We start from the raw sequence: 20,622 nt of genomic DNA on the forward strand, positions 1-20,622 counted from the left end.
GATACCGAATGAGAGGACTGCAGCCAGCAGCTGCAATACAGGCTACAATATAACCACTCTGGGTGTTTTCGCACTGTCAATTTACACTGTCAGTTTACCTTGACTAAAAGTGCTTGTTTTTGTCACTGACAGGCTCAGATTGTTCGACAACGTTGTGGAAAGGATCCCTATTGAGATGAATCATTTTTGTTAAAGAGTAAGATTCCTTGTGTTTAACTAGAAATGGCGCTGAGATTGCTATCATCAAAAGCCACCAGACAGACTCTATTTAAATAAACAGTATTTTTATCATTGTAAAACAAAATTCAAAGTTGACAGAAACAAAATAAAACTCATAAAAAACAACTTGGCTCATCTTTCCACTGTTCCAACAATCACCAACTCTGGTTTGGTTGAAATAAACCCTTAATTCACCCAGTTCGATGTGAAAACATGTTGACTGCATACATGCTTAAATCACTGTTCATTTAAATGGAGTCTGGCTGGCAAAAGCGATTTTGGGGTTGTTTCTGGTCAAACAAAACAGATCTTACTCTTTAACAAAAAGGTCTGTCTCATTAGGGATCCTTTCCATGATGCTGTCAGACATTTAGAATAACAATCTGAGCCTATCAGTGGCAAAAGTACTTTTAGTGGACATAAACTGACGGTGCAAACATGCCCCAAATGGTTACTTTGTAGCCCTCTTGCTAAGGCTGCAGCTGGCAATACTGGACCAATTTCAAAAATGATTGTTCCTATTAGTCACTTATACTGGAAAAACAGTGGAAAAAAAGAGAAGAGAGAATCCAGACTGAAAAAAATCAAAGTTATAATTTAAGTGTCAGCCCTGACAACAAAGAGCAGTTTGCTGTGATTCTCCAAACAGAATTATTGATAACATAATACAGAGCATTGCCCACGAGCCGCAAAATTAACTACACACACTAACAGCTACATTCCATTGTCATCTATCTTTTTTCTTGACAGAAGAAACAAACACTGCCGTTAGGTGACTTAAAATGCAACTATCTTGCCTTGACGTTAGCTTGTCACAAAAGTAAGGCTTAAATGAAAGGAACAGTAACAGATCTATTAGGTTTCACTATGTGAGTTTTGAAGTGTCAGTCCATAATACATAGCAGCGAGGAGCGGTCCCTTGCATTAAAATCAAAGAGTCTACATTCCTTTGTCACTTTGCTTTTTCCATGACAGAAGAGACAAAACGTGCATGTGTTTGTGCCTGTATACATAGACGGGTGCTATTGCACTATCCACTATTGTAGCGGATGGGCAAAAAACTTCCGTTCACAGAGGCTGTATCAGTTACATGTTTTAGTCAGCTTTCAGTGAGCAACTAATGCCTGCGTTTGCTCTCTGTGATGTTGCGACCAGCAGGTCACGACCCCCTCACTGTAAACTAAAGCAGATGTTAGATGAAGGGAAGGGCCTGGTGTTACATAATGAAGGTGCTCTCCCACAGGGGCGCTACGATGTGACACCCGAGCTCGCTGATATTCAGTCTAACTGTTACAAAAATCATTACATCAAAGGAACGTTCATAAAATGCTTGAATCTAGCCAAATGTACAGGAATATAAACCACCTGGGAGAGATAATTAACAATAGGGAAGACAAGCAGAAAGTGATTAGGGTCTTGTAGAAAAGGGGGAACAGATCATAGTTGTGTGTCAGATCCAGGATCTCATGGAGACCTTTAGATAACAGCAATGAAGAGAAACACACATAGACAATGAAAGGAAAAAAAAGCAAAAGAGCCACAGACACAAGCAGACCAACAGACATGGGGGAGGCTCTATGTTTATGACCCCACACTCCCACCTAGACCACTTCCACACACACACACACACACACACACACACACACACACACGCACATAAAGCGCACACAGAAACGTGCACACACCCTGCGGACCACACACTGGCTAGCAGATCTGTTTAAAAGCCAGGAGCTGTGTTTATCATTCCCTACATCCTGCTCACAGAAATATTTGTGAGCAAGCAGCGTTGTTTTTTTCCCGTGTTTTCTGTATGCATATGTATATATGATACATGTGCGTGTTTTTTATACCAGCCTGTAGGTGAGGTGAAATTATTCTGAAACTACAAGTTATGAAACAGCATTTATAATGGGTTGAATTCTCAGTTTCTTCCTGCTTTTTGTCTGTCCCTTACCTGTCTTTCCACATCTTTCTCATCTTTCCCCTTCTTCTTACTCTTCCCCTCCATCTATCCCACCCTCCTCCTCTTCCTCCATCCTCCAACTCCAGTCCTACAGTTAAGACTTCAGCAGAGGAGGACACGAGAGCAGCTGGCAGACCAAGGCATCATGCCTCGTGAGTAACGCCTTCCAACGCCGAGCTGCCGTCGCACATGCAGGCACACACACTCTCCCACTTACATGTTTTTAGGCTGTAGTATGAGTGTGACAGACAGAGACACAATGAACAGGGATGGGCAAAGGAAAGGTACAACAAAAGAGCCAACTAACATAATGTTTTCTCACCTACCTGTTGTGGTGTCCAGCTATGCAGGTCCAGGTTTTGAGATTTCTGCCTCCACCCCAGTGCAATGAAGGAAAACGAAATTACATCTAAATATTCAACAGTAACGTCTCCTTTGAGAGGCATTTTTTATTTGACATTTTCAATGCTTTGAGCACCAACAACAAAATCTTATTCACGTCCTTAGTAATGTAGCGGAGGTAGAACTTTTAGAGCTCAATGTCAATACCTTGACAGATAAATCCAAAACTATCTTTATGGTTAGATACCAGATTCTACTATAGGGATAAGGGGATCTGACACTTGAAACCACAGTGTGTCACGTGACAAGGAAAATGGCGTTATCATGACCACAGCATTTGAGTGGTCCTGCTTTCTTTTTGGAATCTGGGAATGTTGGTTAAAGTAGTAATGCAACTTTTTGGCCACTTGGGAGCAGCAGAGCAAGCTTTCAACGAAATACTAACATATTATCACTGTAAATAGTTGATATGACTATGGATTAGCAAACACTTTTTTTTTTTACACATTGAGCGGATACAAAGCAACATTGGCATATATGTGGATTTGCTGATGAGAGCAGTAAGAGTCAACCAAAACAAAGGTTTGTAAGATGCTGAAACACTTCACAAAGTCTTTTGTAATAACAAAAGACTTTCTTCAATTCAAATCTTCTTTTTTCAGTTCTATCAATAAATTTTTTTTAAAAAACTACGCAAATGATACAATTCTACATAGAGCTACAGGGTAAACACATGAAGAACAGATTTTTTAAGGTAATTTAGTACAGTGAAACCTCTGATATTGTGTGTGTTGACAGTTTTGGAAAGCAGCATGGATGTAAAGGTTCAAACATCCAGCCCAGTGTGGGAAATATGAGCGGTTATTGCCTTTTCAAATTTGCCCTATAATTGTAGGTCTCCTTGGCTCAATCAGTATTATTTTGAAAATCTTGGAACGCAGTTGTGAGAAGCATCATTTTACATGAATCAGATCATTGAGTCTGACAGATTGCATGACATGAAAAGAAAAAGATACGACTGATTTGGGATTATCTATTACAGTTTTAAATGAAACAGTGAAATCAGATGCCAGCTGCTTGTAAAAGAACAGGAAAGTAAGAGTAAGAGGTATGGAGACGGAGGAATTGTGTAGCTCAGGAATCAGCAGATGATTTTACTGATAAACTTCAACCAGAAAGGAACCAATCAATGAAACAAGTTGCAGTCGTAATCTTTTGGAATCACATTGGTTGAAGTGCAGATTTATACCAGTAGAGTTTTTCACACTCTACAGCTGTGGTTCAAGACATTTTTTTTGTCTTATGTAACCCCACAGCCCTGTCACATGAACTCAAATACCTCTTCACTGACAACACATGTTCCAAATATGAACAGTGTTTAGGTCTAATTGGTCAGTTGCTTTTGTAGGCTACTACTAAGACTTTGAGCGCCAGCAGCTGGATATTTCAACCATTTATCCTATTTAATGCCAGCTGTTGAAACTGTTCATTCCTTGCTCCTGCCTGACTGTTTCAACTGTTTATCTGTTACATACTGTAGCTTTTTCCAACATTATCCCTTAATTCTGGCAAACCTTTCAATCATTTATTCGATATGTTATTGTCTCTTTCAGCAATTTATTGGTAACATTTAGCCAACTACTTATCTATTACTTTTAGTTACCAATTGTAACAGTTTATCCATTAGCCTACTTAGTGTAGCTACTTAAACCATTTATCCCAAATCAGTACTTTTAGCTTATTTAAGCTTATGTTTTGATTTATATACTGTATCCCTTACTTTTAGTCAGCCTTTTCAACCTTTTATCCAAGACTTAAAATGCTAGCTATTTAAACAATTTATCTCTTACTTTTAGCAGTTTCAACAGTTAACTGAGTCCTTCGCAATTTCAACTATTTATATTACTTTAAGCCATGTTATCCAAGGTTTTATCTCATACTTAAGCTCAGTATTTCAACCATTTGCAATACTTTTAGCTAACGTGAATCAAAAAAAGGATGTTCCAGTGCACACCAGGATACTCAGGTTGCCACTTTTTTGCTTACATTAAAAACAAAAAAGGAGCGAACTACGCATTTCGCATCACTTATCAGATTCGCTCTGTGCTAAATCGCTGTCAGATATTCCTTTTAAATAATCACGCGCTGATAAGCAGAGAGTGTTTCACTACAAAAAAACAGTAAAGGTAATAGCAACTTAAATTCTTCCATACAAAGTTAATTTCAGTAGAAATATTACATTTCATAAGAATACAAATAATGTAAGAATAGAACAGAAGATGAATAGATCCAAACTGTACACGTTTCCATTGCACACATTTAGGAATATTCTCATAATAAGATAGAAAAAATAGAGCAAAGTTTGTTTTGTTGTCGTTTCAAGTTAGCTGAGCAACTTAACAATTTAACTGCAGAAGTACCCTCTAGAGAACAAGTACCCCTGGTTGAGAGTCACTGCTCTACAGTATGTAACTGATGCACTTTGAAACTGAGTCAAACTGCGCCAGAACCGAGATCTACTTACACTGCAAATTAAAGCATTAAAGACAGACATGTAGGAAGAAAAGAAAACAGCAAAGATGACAGATGCTGCAAAGAGAACCAGATCCAGACTCCAGACGGATAAATCCACAGGTAGTGACAGATACAAAGGTGGACTTAGAGGAAGCAGGTGAATATATGCACCAGACAGACAGACAGGCAGATAGTGCCTGCAGCCAGCGAGTAGGCAGACAGGTCGGTGAGTGACCGCAGAGGAATGCTCTTGTGCTGGAAGAGGCTCTGGACCTCAAAAGAAACAGATTTACATCGTCGGTACCTGTTTACAGCGCGGCGCCTGTAGAGAGGCACGCCCAAAATCAACAACATGGAGCATGAGCTGATGAGAACAAGTAGACCTGATCCTTACTGTTACGATTTATAACCTCGTGTTCTTTAAGTCATGGCAGAACTGTCATGTTGCCAACATACTACATGCCACAAATGTCAAGCACAGATATTTTTGCTGGCATTCAAAAAAATGTCAATTTCAAATATTCATTAGAAACCAAAGATGTGTTTAGCATGGGACATTACACAGCACGCAGCCACTTATAAACTAAGATCTTATCAATTCCTTATACTTTAAAGCAACAACGTCGTCTTGGCAAACACGGGAGCAGTGAGTGATGCCAGTGTGCACTGTGTAGCTTTTTTGGAGCAACAGGGGACTGGGGGACTTGGACTGCAGGCCAGGGATTTGTTGAATGATATCTCTGGCACCGTTTGCCATTTCACAGAGGCTCCAGCCTCCAGATAAACTGCTGGTAAGTGTGCGGGGGAACGGAATCCAGAGGCCCTGCGAGGCCCTATCAGTTTTTAGGAGTCTGTCACAGATAAGGCAGCAAGGAGAAACACAATTGGCCAGCAGGGCTGCAGGCGCTTTTTTAAAAAAGACATTTCAATTGGCTGTTTATCTCTTGATTGCAGGCAGTGGCGCACATGGAAGAGGGTTGCAAAGACTTGTATTTGTTAGTACACACTTTCTCACACCCACACACTAGATGTGTTATCACTCTCGAAAGCAGCAGCATCATTTGTCCTTCCAGCTCTTTATACCCAAAAGTAAGACATTTCTCAGGGCGTCACAGCATCCTCCTCCTGCTCCACGCTGCTGTGGATGTGATCCTTCAGATGCTGGCTGTGTTATTCCTGCTGGGGAGATGGACACGGCACAGGGTCTGTGTATATATTACCCAAGGAACATCTGGTGTTTATTAGGCTATTGGAGAATCCGCCCCAGCCTCTCAAGCCTGACTGGCGTGTGGCCTGCATAGGGGTGCACTGTCTGCCTGCTGGCCACGGGTCTGAATACACACACACACACACACACACACACATACAATCTAATATTTCCTCATAAAGATAATAGGACTGTACCTGCAGGTTTACTGTGCTTTTTTCCTGCACAAAAACACACATTTCCACTCCCACAGCAGTGGTGCTTTAAGCCTCAGTGGATGGAAACACAAAGGGAATTATTCCTCCTAATGCACCATACGTCTTACCTCTTAGTGTAGTGTTTACATTTGGCAGATACGGTCAGCAGGTACACGTATCGCAATAGGTTTAAAGTGCGTCGTATGTTTTAATACTGCTGCAGAATGTTTAAAAGTCTGTAAGCCAGCTTCAGACTCACACGATCATGTTACAGTATGCCCGTGTGGGCCCGTGCAGCCACAGTCGGAGGCATTTTTAGGCAGTTTGGTTACACAGTTTAAACACACTTAAAGCTCCGTGTGTCCCTGTGATGTCAAATCAGGTCTTAAATCAGAACAGTCAGTGACAGGTGAGGTGGGAGAGTGTAAGACAGCGGGGCCGACTTGGTGGGCAGCTGACTTATAAACAGATGATGATGTCATCCTGCTGGTGGACGGTGATTGTTCGCCAACGTGACCACAGACTGGCAGCTGGTCCTTCCTCACTGGATCATCTGCTTTACCCACTGCCCTCCATCTGTGTGACATTCTGTCCTTCACTGCCCTGTTACATCCCTTTATCCCTCCTTCATTTACACCCTCTTCCTTTCATTCCTATCATTCCCTTTTCCTTCCCTTGTTTCCCTTTTTTCTCTTTTATATTTTATACTAATTCTTTCTTTGGGAATCTCTACCCACCTGGTATTCTCTTCTTTTACTCCCTTGCCTTGCTCCCTCCATTCTTACATCAACCTTCATTTAAACTTCCAATTCATTCTTTATTTTATTCATCCCTTCATTTATATTTCAACTTTAATTTCTTTTTCTTTCTTTCTTTCTTTCTTTCTTTCTTTCTTTCTTTCTTTCTTTCAGTTCAAACTTTTGTTGGATTCTTTGTTTCTTTCTTCTTTCTTTCTTTCTTTCTTTCTTTCTTTCTTTCTTTTTATTCCAACTTAATTTGTTTGTTTTTATTCCAGCTTTTCTTTCTTTGTGTCTTTCTTTCTGCTTTTCTTCCTTACTGCTTTCTTCCTCATTTAAATTTTTCTTACTTCCTGTCTGTTTTTTGTCCTTCATACCTTCTTTTTATTTCAACTTTAGACTTTTTCTTTCTTGCTTAGTTTCTTTAAATGTGTTTATCTTTTCATTCTTTCTTAATTCCTCCATTGTATTTTAATTTTTATGCTCACTCATTTTGAAGTCTATTTTGTTTTCCTTCATTTTTCTATCATTTTTACCTCTCACACAAAAATTCCTTCCTTCTGTGTTGTGTCCATCCATTCAGCCTTTAATTACATACTTGTGTCCTTGTTAAGTCCTTTTTGTGTCCTTCTTAAAGTTTCTTATGAAGCATTACATTTCAGATCCATTTTTCATCAGACAGCATCACTCTACCTGAGTGGTTCAAGCACAAAGGTTAATATCATTCCTTTGAGTTTGGCACTGTATCTTGTGTCATCACTCAGAAATATCCCACTAAAATTACATTTGACCAAATAAGTGCTGGTGCTCTTTGTTGCACTCGGATAATCGCCGTGATCTGGTGTGCTCTCCTCTCTGCTGGGTAATCAGTCCTGCGAGTGCTGTGGATAGACTGTGGGCCAGGCCAGGTTAGATTATTTATACTGGGTTTAACAGAGAGAGATTGTGGAAGATCGAAAATCTCACCCGCTGCAGCCCTTTAATTACAGCCACTCCATTTATTTTTCTAGTACTCAAAGTATCTGGCTGTGCAGGGAGTGGAGCAGCTGAGTAGATATTAGAAAAGAAATATTGATTATTGAAGGTTTAGGAAGGTCATGTGCAAAGTGTTTGTTGAGGAAATGATAGCTGAATAAAAATACATAGATGAATAATAGTATGATGATAGTGATGGAATGTAAAAAATGACATGAAAAGACAAAAAACACTATTTAACAGAAAGACGTTGTGAATTTAGCATCTAGATATTGATAGCCCTATTGATTTTTCAAGGAAACTTGGTAATTGTAGAAGACAATAGGCAACAAAATAGGATAAAACAAAAACTAATGCATGAAAATATGTCTCTAAAACATCTGCATCAAGCTTTAATGTATAAATGTCTTCAAGAGAGAGACTACATTATGCTCTATGTGAATCTATCATGTATGAATTTGAAATTTGAATTACAGTTTAAATGTAGAAAATTTTAATATATAATTTGTAGTCATTTGTTCAACTTCTAACTTTTAAGCATACCAATGAGTGTTTATTGTAACAGGCTATGCAGCAGGGGACAGTCCTAAAAGGGCTTTGTGAAAACACAACCACCACGTAAGCTCATCTTTAAAGGGAGGCAGCAGAGAGACAGCAAATGAACGAAACACAATCAGATAGGCAACAAAAAGCAGGCTGGTTTGTGAGCATGAACTGCAGGAACTAGCAAACTGTCTTGGTTGGTCAGTGTTCCAAAAATCTCTAGTTCTGGTTTGGTCGAAGTAAAGCCTTAATTCGCTGAGTTAGATGTGAAAATATGCTGGCTCTGCGCGCTGTTTCTGTCTCTTTAGTCTCTCTCTACCTTTTACTTTTCCTGTGATGTTATCCCCATCACTCGCAGTTGCCATCTTTCTTAGCTCAGCTGCCTTTTCCAGCAGTGGAGACTGACCTCTGGTGGCGTGTACTGTACACTACAATACATCGCCTCAAAACAGCAACTCTATCAGTTTAATTACAGGAGTTTTGACAGTACTGAAAATCATACTGTTGAGATTTCTAAATACTCTGGTATACTGTAATACTGTGATACCACTCAGGCCTTATGGCAGTCCTAAAAGTATTAAACGTAACTCATTGTGCCACAGGAATCTCCCTGTCAGTCTTATGTTTTCTATTCTATAGCCTATATTATATTGGCAGATTACTATCACTGACTGTGTAAGCATTGAGGTGAAGTTAATTTGAACTATTTTAAATACTTAATACACTGTTTGGCAACTTAATTTAGAGTATTGTACTTGTATGGTCAAAATACTTATTTTAAAAATAATATAATAGCAGTAGCTACAGTACAGTTATCAGTAAATCAAAGGAATAACACTGCACAAAAATGAATTCAAAGTACAAGTATCTAAAATACTTCAGTACCGATCTTGATCAAGTGTACTTAGTTAGAGTCGTGTATAAGCAGTGTTTCCCAGGTGTGTCCCATGTTGTTGATGGTGTGGTCCTGCTGTGTGTTGTGCAGACCCAGCCTCAGACGGCTCCTCTCTAGAGGCCCAGATGAGGCTGAAGCGAGCACGGCTCGCCGAGGACCTGAATGAGAAGCTGGCTCTCAGGCCGGGGCCCCTGGAGCTGGTCCAAAAGAATATCATTCCCCTAGACTCTGCCATCACAATGACAGGTATCAGCAGAGAGATGCTCAACACACATTAACACTTGCTGCATCTCAACCTGCCTGACTCCACGTTGTGTGTTTGGTAGTGGCATCCACTAGTTTCCCTGAACAGGAGAGCACGCTTCACTACTGACTGTGTGTGTGTGTGTGTGTGTGTGTGTGTGTGTGTGTGTGTGTGTGTGTGTTCTCAGGTCCTTTACTAAACAGAACACACAGTCACACCATTTTGTCAAACAAGCACCCACTAAAAGTAGAGTGTTTATTATAGATCTTCTATGAACATTATGTTCATCCCCCACAAACAGGTTTGTGACAGTAGCATGAACTGGACATTGCATTTAGCCTGTACACGATACATCTGACCAACAGTGGCCCCTAAATCCAAAGAAATAATTAGTTCCTTACGGATGCTTAATGTTAGGAAGCCTTTCATCTAAATCTAAAGTTACAGGCTAAAACTTTGTCTGTGTGGTTGAAAAAGAAATGACTTATAAAGCCTTTGTAACGGGTGACTTTTAAAAAGTCGTACCACCAAATGTAGACAAATTAATTTTTTACTCAGAATTAAAGTAATTCACAAGTGTTGACCTCCTCACCTTTACACTCTACTGGACTCCCACTGAACCCAATCTCCAGAATAAATGTTGGCACTATACGTATCGTCACATCATCCCTTCTTCCTGTTCCTGAGAAAGTCAGCTCATATACATGTGATCTGCATCAGGCCATACATATGAAACGTACAAGTGCAACACGTACGTGGTTTGTAGAAACGTACAGTGCCAACATTTTCTTCTGGGGACAGGTCTGCTCTTTCAGTACCTGTTTCCTGTTTTTCCTCCTTAATGTGATCCAAATTTCTTGGCAGGAAAAAGTATTTATTTGTATTTCGTGCACAGAGAATGTTATTTACATATTTTAGAACATTTCAGAAAAACTCTTGATCCAGCCTGGGTTTCCAAGAATGTTGAGGAAAAGGCTTGTTTCCTTTTATATGAGGTGCGTTTACAAATGTATATTGTGGACTGAAGTGTACAGGCAGCCTCCTCCAGTCTTTGATTTAAGCAAGTGCACAACATGCATGCTTAGACGCTCCACTGATTTAGCACCGTGCAAAGCATCGGGCCTGAGCTGTCCCACTGCGCCGCTCAGACCTCTGACTGTTTGCCTTCTAATCCTCAACATGTTGCTCACTGTCTCTATATCATTCTTGGCAGTGCGACTAGTGTGTTTTAGACTCTGGTGTTTTAGAGGTTTTATGTTTGCCCCCTTGAGCTTCCAGTAAACATGTTGCGTAAAAGAAACGGCGGCCTGCAGTCAGCTGGTTTACACTACCTCTACAAGAGGAGGGGAGCGCCGTTTATTGAGATGAACAGCAGCTGTATTTGGGTCCACCCATTTTCTTCCGAAGTGGCGATGTGTGTGCTTGAGTTCGAGTGCATCCTTGTGTGGGCGTACCTGTGTGTATGTTTGTACCCCCCCACCCCTCCTCCCTGCTTTTGTCTGTGCTTTAACTAGCCTCGATGGCTCCAGTCACCTACAAAGCTCTGTGACAGGACCAGGCTGTTGCGTTCCCCTCGCCTACAGCATTAACCCCTCACCTTAAAGCTCTATATCCCCTGACACAACACTCCCAACGATTGTTTCAACCTCTGTCTGGTAATTTTGGAAACTATGTGACCCGCCGTAACTTCTAAATCAGCCACTTGAAAAGCGGAAGTGTACACGGCTTGCAGATTTCCTGCAATTCTGCCATCTCAATCTCCCACTGACATCAAATTGTCTTAAAGACTCATGGAAACAGCATGTATTGGAGCACATGTAGCAGAGAGGGCACGTACTGAGACGAGCAAATTCACACATGACCCCTTCAGAGCGTGTGTTGGTGTTTGTGACTGTGGAGAGTGAATGAGTTAAACATGAACAGGTGGGAGGAAATGGCATTTAAGACAATGCTGTGCACTAAGCTGTGTGTGTGTGTGTGTTGCGAGGTCATTGAGTTGCACAGAATGGGCCTGGTGCTTTGATTGAAACCAGGGTCTGTTCCTGCCTGTCACATGTTTGGATACAAAAAGAGAATCTTATACCTCTCTGTGCACACACCAACACTGACATACGCACACACACCAACCTCTACCCCTGGCCCTGTCCCGTCAGCTCTGTTAGATAGCCGCTCTTAGTTCATCCAATTAAAGCGTTGCTCACTATCAGCCAAGCCAATCAGGAGTGTGGTGGATGTGAAGAGGCAGTGTCAGTCTCTCACCCACGCAGCGTAACACCTCCGGGCTGAGTGTTGTACTAGGTGTCAGTGACAGACAGGCAGTGTGTGAATACCGCTGGTCACATAGGGAACGTGCTGCGCTATGCAATGTGCATCCGAGCTGCCCACAAACAGGTCAGTGCAAACACAGGATCAGTCCTGTTAATCACTACTGACTGCAAATTAGCAGAGCCGGCTCGGCAACATAAGCAAACAACCCCAAATCTGTTAACACATTTTGACTGAGAAAAGAAACAAAAACAAAATCTGATTGGTGCGCAGAAGTCAAGACATCACCTTTTCCTGACTTCAAACCAGGGAGAAGACACAAACAGAAACGCAGAAATCTCTATAAAGTGTTTTTACATTAGCAGAAAATGTTTGTATTTGTGTAGCGCACATCACTCGTTGTAAGAAAATATCAGAGCTTTTAATTCAGGATTAAAGGCCCACTGTGCTTGCCATAGATGCGCGCACTTAGTTTTCCTGTGCACTGAGGGATTGTTTGGAAATTTTGGATGCGCACACCTTCAGCTTTACCTCCAAATAAATTGCTTAAGACAATCTAGGTAAACTCCTGGCTTTTTCACAACCTGCCCGATCCTCTGACTGCTCGTGTTTCTGGCTCCTTTTTTTTGCAGCGATGCTGTGTTCACAGATCTCAGCAGGATCTCAGTGTTATCATAATCAATAAACAACTAAAATAAGGATCAAAGTATCACGTAAAAGCAGACTGTTATATCTTTTCATTTTCTCAGTACTCTTAAAGTAATGCATATTGACCCTTCCTTCTCCCTCTTTGCTTTTCTTACAGTAAACCACGGTAAGTTCCCCAAGCAGGAGGATTCTTATGCATTTGAGGAGGACAGCAGCAGTGAGAGTCTGTCTCCAGAGCAGCACCACAGTGATGAGTCACAGGGCTCAGCCTGCCCTTCATCGGAGGCTGTTGGCAGTACGCCCTCCTCCTCCTCTTCACCTGCCCTCACCAGCCCACGACAGGTACGACTCATCTGTCTCTTGACAGCATTGAGGTCAAAGATGCCTGAATTCCCTCCATCTCTGCTCTGTTTTCCTCCGTATGCTCTTCACTCTGACATTGTTGCGCCTCTCACAGCTGTTGCCACTGCTTTGCTTCTCCTGCCCTCTTGTGGTGTCAGCTTGAACTGCACCACCCTCCTCAGCCTCCTGTTTTCCACCGAGTGTTGGACTGAGTTGCACTAGGCAGGTGACACATTCCATCCTGCCTGCACAGCTGCCTTTATTTCCTGGCTGCTTACCTTTCACTCACGGTGACCTCATTCCAACGGTCGCAGCAGCAACGGTCATTTGATTGAAATTCATGCCAGAACATGATTGTTTATATCGGTCAGACTTCTGTCTCTAAAATGCTCCAACTGAATCATCAGCTGTGAATAAGCAACTGGAAATTCCTGTTGAGAGCTTTGTGGAACACTTTCACAAATGAAACATCAATCTTTGTGCATTTTTGGGTGTAATTATTCCATTTGGATTACAAACCAACTGTCTTGAAAGCAGTCCTCAGTTCAACTTTAAAGGAAAAGTTACTGCAGGGAAAAACTGACTAAAATTGTACAATCAGAGAAAACAATGTCATCAGAGTAAAACAATAATAAAAGGACAACAACTACCTACTTTAATTTACTTTTACCATATACTGTGAGCTAATTGTTGTGTTTTTGAGGGTTTATCCATCAAGCCATTGTATGATCCCTTTCAACTGACAACCAATACTTAACAGTTTACCAAATTAAGGATGAAGAGTAATTAAAGGCATTCCCATCATACTTAGTGTTTGGTGATAATTAGTACATTAACTAAAATAAGCATAAAAAAGGTAAACATTAACATCTTAACAGGGGACACCATCCAGAGAGACAATCCACACTAATGTTTTGGGACCCCCAAAAAAAGTGGGGAAAAGGGGACCGTGATGGCCACTTACATTGGCACATTTTGCAGCGATAAAGACCTGTGAACCTCCCATAAAGGCACATTCAGTCAACCACTGCTGCCTCAAAAAAAAAAAGTGTGGCCTCTGCCATAGCACAGCTGGATACTGTTAGTTAGGACAGTCAGCGAACTCCCCGTAACTACCATACATACAACGTTAGGTGTAAATGTCAGTCTTCTTTGCCTGGGGCCCCCAGAGTCAGTGATCACCACTGTTTGTTAAACAAGAGCATGTTGGCATTGTTACTGTGAGCATGTTAGCATGCTGATGATAGCATTTTGTGGAAAGTACTGCTGTGACCAAGCGGCAACCTGTGGGGCTGAAATATGAAGCCAATGTGGGAGTGCCAGAAACTACAGTTCCTCAAATGGCCACTTGAGGCTGGCTCCAGAAGTCATTCAATCCCCATAGTCCCCCATATGAACATGTCCAATTTTAGAGCTGAAACTGACATGTTTATAGCCTGATACAAAAAAACGGTTTTGATGTCAAAAGCTAATTTCAACATTCCTTTCAGCTGTACAGGGGGTGAATTTTTAAATAGCTTACTTGTTTAAATTTTAGTCAGGCTTATTGCCGCTATGAGTGGCTGTCTGCTGATAGTGTGCTCGGCGTCTTAGTCAGAACCACACTCTCGACAATGGTCACTTCTGGTTCCAAATATCCAAAATGGCTACATTAAAATGCTGATCTAGAGCCTTCAAAATTGGAGACCACAAACCAGTGGTTGAGAACAAGCTGGCCGCATCCAAGTAGTGACCAAGTAGAGCTTCACACAGCTGACACTATAGTGAGGCTGTAGTCTTGCTTTCCAATAAGCCAATGGACTGTTTAATCTATAAAATGCAATAAATGGATAAATAAATAAATAAATAGTGAAACATGCCCAGAACCACAAGTGCCAGAAGTCCAGTACATAAACATAGTCAACATATAATTGTATGTTTGGGAAGCTGGTGTGTTAGAGTGACTCTGAGTAAACCCACACAAAAAGGACTACATATAGTGTTTTTATTTGTGAACAGGGAGGCGCAACCCGAGACCCACCTGACCAAAGCCAGGATGAAGGGCTGTCTGGTGCCAACAACAGCCAGGCTACTCCCCCAATACCTGTTCCTGCTATCGTCAAGGTCAGCAACATTTGAAGAATTTACATTCATCATAACTTTACTTCTTAATTAAGTTACTTGTCTTGACTTAAAACTTTTTATTTTCAAATGCCCAGTTAAGACCATCATACTATCTCACCCTCCTTTCTCTGAGCAGTCCAAGACGTCAGACAAGAACCGACACAAGAAGCCCAAAGATGTGAAGCCAAAGGTGAAGAAGCTCAAGTACCATCAGTACATTCCTCCGGACCAGAAGGCTGAGAAGTCCCCACCACCCATGGACTCAGCTTACGCCCGACTCCTCCAGCAGCAGCAGCTCTTCCTGCAGCTGCAGATCCTCAGCCAGCAGAAGCATGCTCACACACATTCACAGTCGCAGCAGTCGCAGCAGCACGCACACACCCAACAGACTCAGGCCCAGCAGCGGCAGCCCGCTTTCAGCTACCAGCCTCACCCACCAACCCAAACCCAAAAGTGAGTACAGTAAATCTGATATATCTGTATACTGGTTTTTAAACCTGTATACTTAATGGCTTATTAGACAATTAGACACACTCCATTATTAATAGGTTATTAATAAAGGGTCATGAGGGCAATCAGCTACATTTAACAATCAGCAACATAGTAACTTCAAATTCAAGGCTAGCTGATCAATAAAGCTTTAGCAGAAGACTTATTAACCATTAATACCATTTGTTACAACATTTATAAAGGGTGCCTTATTAAAAAGCGGTTACTGTTGCTATTTTTACTTCACTACAACTAATCTACTAATATTTTGCCATTTCAGAGGAGCTAGTGAGCAGCTATCAGCTTGTAGCTCTAGTGCTCCATCCAGCCAAGCCAACAGTAATTCGTCGTCCCCGGTCAAGAACACGTATGCCAACCAAAGTAACATCTCCCCGGTCAAACCTGGGCCCCTGCCAGCTAATCTGGATGACCTTAAAGTAGGTGTTACAAAGTGACGTTAAGTTTTCAAGAAAGAGCCTATGGGACTTGTTGACTTGTTGATGTTGACATGCCTCTTTCTGTGCTATGTAAGGTTTCAGAGCTCAGGCAGCACCTGCGTATTCGAGGCATGCCCGTCTCCGGCACCAAGACAGCCCTCATCGAGCGACTACGACCCTTCAAGGACTCCAACACCAGCTCCTCGCCCTCGGGCTCCTCTGACATCACCACAGTGACCTTCCCCGTCACACCCACAGGATCCCTGTCCTCCTACCAGTCCCCATCCTCCTCCAGTGCCCTCTCCCAGGGAGGCTATTACCCTTACCCCAGCACCTCCTCCACCCCTCCCATCTCTCCGGCCTCCTCAGAGCTGTCCCTCAGCGGCTCTCTTCCTGACAGCTTCAGCGACGTGCCCATGTCCTCGCCAACACAGTTCGCCCTCCAGCCATCTCCAGCCCAACTCAGCATGGAGGACGGCCTGGGAGGGGGAGGACCAAGGGTGGGGGAGGGTGGAGGTATGGATGGAGTGGATACTGAAAAAGATAAGATGCTGGTGGAAAAGCAGAAGGTGATTGAGGAGCTGACATGGAAGCTGCACCAGGAGCAGAGACAGGTGAGTAGACGGCACCATACCAATCTACAATAACCTTAATTATCAAAATACATATATTTAAATATCGACTGACACATTCACCTTTGTCACCGTTCCTGCTAGGTTGAAGAGCTAAGGATGCAGCTCCACAAAAGGAAACGCTGCTATGGAGCAACACAGGACACCGCCCCTCCTCCATCTCACCCCTCCATGCACCACCAGCAGACTCCAGCCATGATGGGCCAGCACTTCTTTGGGGTGACTATCAAGCAGGAGCCCATGTCCTTGTCCTCCAGCTGCCCTCTGTCCTCTCCCAAACAGCTGAAGAGCTCTCCTGGCAGCTGCATGGAGGATATTGGACACTGCAACAACCCCCTCTCAAACATGGGGGGCCCCAGTGGGCCACAGTGTATGGACACTTCCTCTGGCAGCCCCTCCACAATGTCCGCTTTCCTCAGTCCACAGTGCTCACCACAAGACTCCCCCATCGGAAAGCCTTCCAGCAGCCCCCAGCCTTCATCTCCTAACAACCCCTACTTGCTATCACCTCCATTGGGAAGGGACGGCTGCGGTCACCCCCACCCCCAGAGCAATAACAGAGCACGCAACATGCAGGTATGATGTATTTATGGACACAAGTATCACTCTTAAATGTTCCGTGGAGAAGTCAGACAATTTATTATACCAAGTGATAGAAAATAACAGGGTTGGAAATACAAATGTTCAATGACATGGCCACCTGCCTTGGCGACGTTGGCTGGTTGCAGCCAGGCAGTGGCAGACGCCAGCTACCTAGAGCAATTCGCATTGATTTGACTGGCAGACAAGAGGCGGTGCAAATACAAATAAGCGAACCAATCAAAAACAGTACTCAAAATTTGAGCACATACTTCTTGATGAATGGAGCCTGTCTGGATGTAGGGACAGCTATGTGTAAGCACTCCTACCCTTGATGGTTTTGCATTTAAATTTGTCCCAACAGCTTTGCTGATCTACATTTTTCAGAAATATGCCAAAAGAAGGTATTCCTGCATGGTGAAAAGATTCAAAGCAACAGAATGAATGTTATATTTTATATATGAGCTTTTTACCAAAAAGAATATTCGGATGGAACCTCTTTGTAATCGACAACATTTTGATTAGTAACTGTAATTTACATGTAACAACACGTAACAATTACACATAACTAGTTACTCCTCAACTCTGTAAATAAAGTATTGGAGAAATTAACATTTTGACCAGATGATGGTGCTAGAGGAAGACCCTCTTTTCCCCATGAATTAAAATCTGTCTTGTATCCAGATGTGATCAAAGTCAAAGTGCCTTTATTGTCATTTATATTGAGAACAATACAACAAAATTAAAAGTGCTGCTCTGTTAGGTGCCAGATTCACATATCTCATCTCATATCTGGGGCGGCAGTAGCTCAGTCCATAGGGACTTGGGTTGGGAACCGGAGGGTCGCCTGCTTGAGTCCCCGTCCGGACCAAATATGGAGTGTGGACTGGTGCCAATTCACCTCCTGGGCACTGCCGAGGTGCCCCTGAGCAAGGCACCGAACCCCCCCAACCGCTCAGCGCCTCAAGGGCAGCCCCCTCACTCTGACATCTCTCCACTTTGTGGAGGTCCTGTTTGTGCATGTGTGTGTCTTTCGGACCTGTGTGTAATTGACAAGCAAGAGTGAAAACATTGAATTTCCCCTCAGGGAGATTAATTTTGAAAAAAACTTTGAAAAAAACTTAGATCATACATACATAAATAAATAAATAGATAAAATCAATCAATAAAACAAGAATATTGCACATGGAGAAGAAGAGTCAATTATTTGTATTGCACGGAAGGAGCATTAGTGGTGTGTGGTGTGTGTGTTATTGAGTCCGTTCAGGGTGCGTATTGCTGTCGGAAAAAAGCTGCGATTGAATCTGGTAGTAGTGATCTGTAGCGCCTCCCAGAGGGCAGAAAGCGGAACAGATGGTGACCAGGATGCGTACAGTCTGTGATGATGGTTGAGGCTCTGCTGAGATAGCGGCTACTGGCGATGTCATCAAGGGAGGGGAGAGAACAGCCGATGATTTTTTGGGCAGTTTTTATTACCCTCTGCTGAGCCTTCTTGTCCATCGCAGAACAGCCAGCATGCCAGACTGTGATGCAGTACACTAGTATGCACCAGCAGCTGTCTATTCAGACCGTCCCTTCTCATAAGCCTCAGGAAATGCAGACGTTGTTGAGCCCTTTTCACTGCAGTCGTAGTATTGACAGACCAGGTGAGGTTATGGGAGATGTGGATGCCAAGAAATCTGAAGTTCTGAACCCTTTCCACACATTCATCCCCTATGAATAGTGGAAGATGTTCCCTGCTGTGCTTCCTGAAATCAGTTTAACCTGATCACATTTACACTTGGTATTAATGCGCATTTCAAGTGTCCACATTGAGATCTGATTAAGATCCAATCACTCCAGGACCAGTCCAGCGTTGGCTTCATAGATGGCTCAGTTGTGATTGTCTTGACTCCATCCATGAATGTCTTTAATATCCATAGGCGTTCCTCTTCTTCTTCTTCTAGCTCGCTAACTGGCTAATAGCTGCAACCTTGCTGGTTTGGCACAGTCCCGCATGATTACTAATGTCTGCCCATGTTGTTGTTTGTGGTTTGAAAAAAGTTTACACTTGTGTTTAATGTGGTCACAATACATCCCTGACCACCCATGGTGGTTTGGCCGATTGGATCACAGTCCATCTTAAATGTAAGCATCAACAACTATCCTATTGCAATCCAATCTACCAAAATACATTTTAATGTAAGGTGTAAAGGTGGTTGAAATGCCAATAAACCAAGTCACCAATCATCCAGTGGAAAATATGATGTTGCCTTCATATATATGATAGGATAACGTGGTTCCATTTTACTTTTGGCTACTACAGATGCAGCAGAAGAACGGTGGCCAGGCGGTGAACTGTTCTTATCCTTCTGACCAAAGAGCCCTTCAGGGAGTCTTTCCCAACTCAACTGACTGTGGCCACAGTGGCTCAGCCAAGTCTGAGAACCAGAATATGCAACCTAAGGTAAACATTATGTCGATAAGAAAAGCATTTGCAATGTTGTCATGTCAGTGTCATGTACTTCTGAATCATCTGAATCACCTCACGTTCACGTAACCGTTTTTCTCTTTTCTATTCATTTGTGATCTGTCTCTGACTCCATATGATTGTCTTTTGTTATGAGGTGCATTGTCGCTCTTGTCATATCTCCGAGTCCCTCTGTTTTCATCACATATTCCTTCACATGTTGGTGACTTTTCCTGTACGAGAACACAACGCCAACCCTTTCCTTTTTTGTTTAATGTGATGAGATGATTCGACCACAAGGGCCTGATTAAAAGTTCTTTTTGCTTTTTTTAAAAAAATCTGTAATACACTCACATTTGGTAAGCTCCCCTATTCTACTTGGTGGGCTAACGTCACTTTTCACCTATGTCTCATATAGATGTCAGTAATGCCCTCTCCTCGGCATGTTGGCTTAAAGTGCCAGGTCCCTCCCCCTGCCTTCAGTAGCTCAGATTCAGATGCATCAGTCTTAAGACAGCCCCCATGCTATGAGGATGCAGTGAAGCAGGTAAACTGGAATTCATGCAAAATTCAGTAGATAATGGCTGGCCAGAGATTTTATTGACCTATCGGCGTTGCTCTAATCCCACTTTTCCTCCTGTTTTTTGTCTCTTTCAATCCATCACTTGTATTGCATCTCTTTTACTCATCCATTTGCTTTGTTCACTGCACTAACTTTCCACCCTTTACCAAGTCTGAAGCAGATTGCTGTTTTAGTTGTACAAACATTTTTTGAAGGCAGATGTAATTCTTAGTAGTTGACCTGAAGCTACTAGAGCCCAACCGATAAATTGGCTTGACTC

General features: G+C 42.4%; 1 protein-coding gene across 10 annotated transcripts in view; it reads left to right on the top strand.

Annotated features, from left to right (window-relative positions):
- myocd (myocardin) overlaps nt 1-20,622 on the top strand; it is a 126,218-nt gene that overhangs the window by 98,702 nt on the left and 6,894 nt on the right. For 4 of the 10 annotated variants that reach the window (XM_049562718.1, XM_049562720.1, XM_049562719.1 and 1 more), the window contains 10 exons: nt 2,269-2,334; nt 9,683-9,838; nt 12,907-13,091; nt 15,090-15,194; nt 15,331-15,647; nt 15,964-16,120; nt 16,216-16,734; nt 16,837-17,328; nt 19,637-19,777; nt 20,199-20,327. In XM_049562718.1, coding sequence (XP_049418675.1) covers nt 2,269-2,334; nt 9,683-9,838; nt 12,907-13,091; nt 15,090-15,194; nt 15,331-15,647; nt 15,964-16,120; nt 16,216-16,734; nt 16,837-17,328; nt 19,637-19,777; nt 20,199-20,327 — 2,267 coding nt within the window. The remainder of the gene's footprint in view (nt 1-2,268; nt 2,335-9,682; nt 9,839-12,906; nt 13,092-15,089; nt 15,195-15,330; nt 15,648-15,963; nt 16,121-16,215; nt 16,735-16,836; nt 17,329-19,636; nt 19,778-20,198; nt 20,328-20,622) is intronic. The other 6 variants (XM_049562722.1, XM_049562724.1, XM_049562723.1 and 3 more) reach the window with 3 other exon arrangements.

Source organism: Epinephelus fuscoguttatus, linkage group LG20 (assembly GCF_011397635.1).
Source record: "Epinephelus fuscoguttatus linkage group LG20, E.fuscoguttatus.final_Chr_v1".
NCBI lineage: Eukaryota > Metazoa > Chordata > Actinopteri > Perciformes > Serranidae > Epinephelus > Epinephelus fuscoguttatus.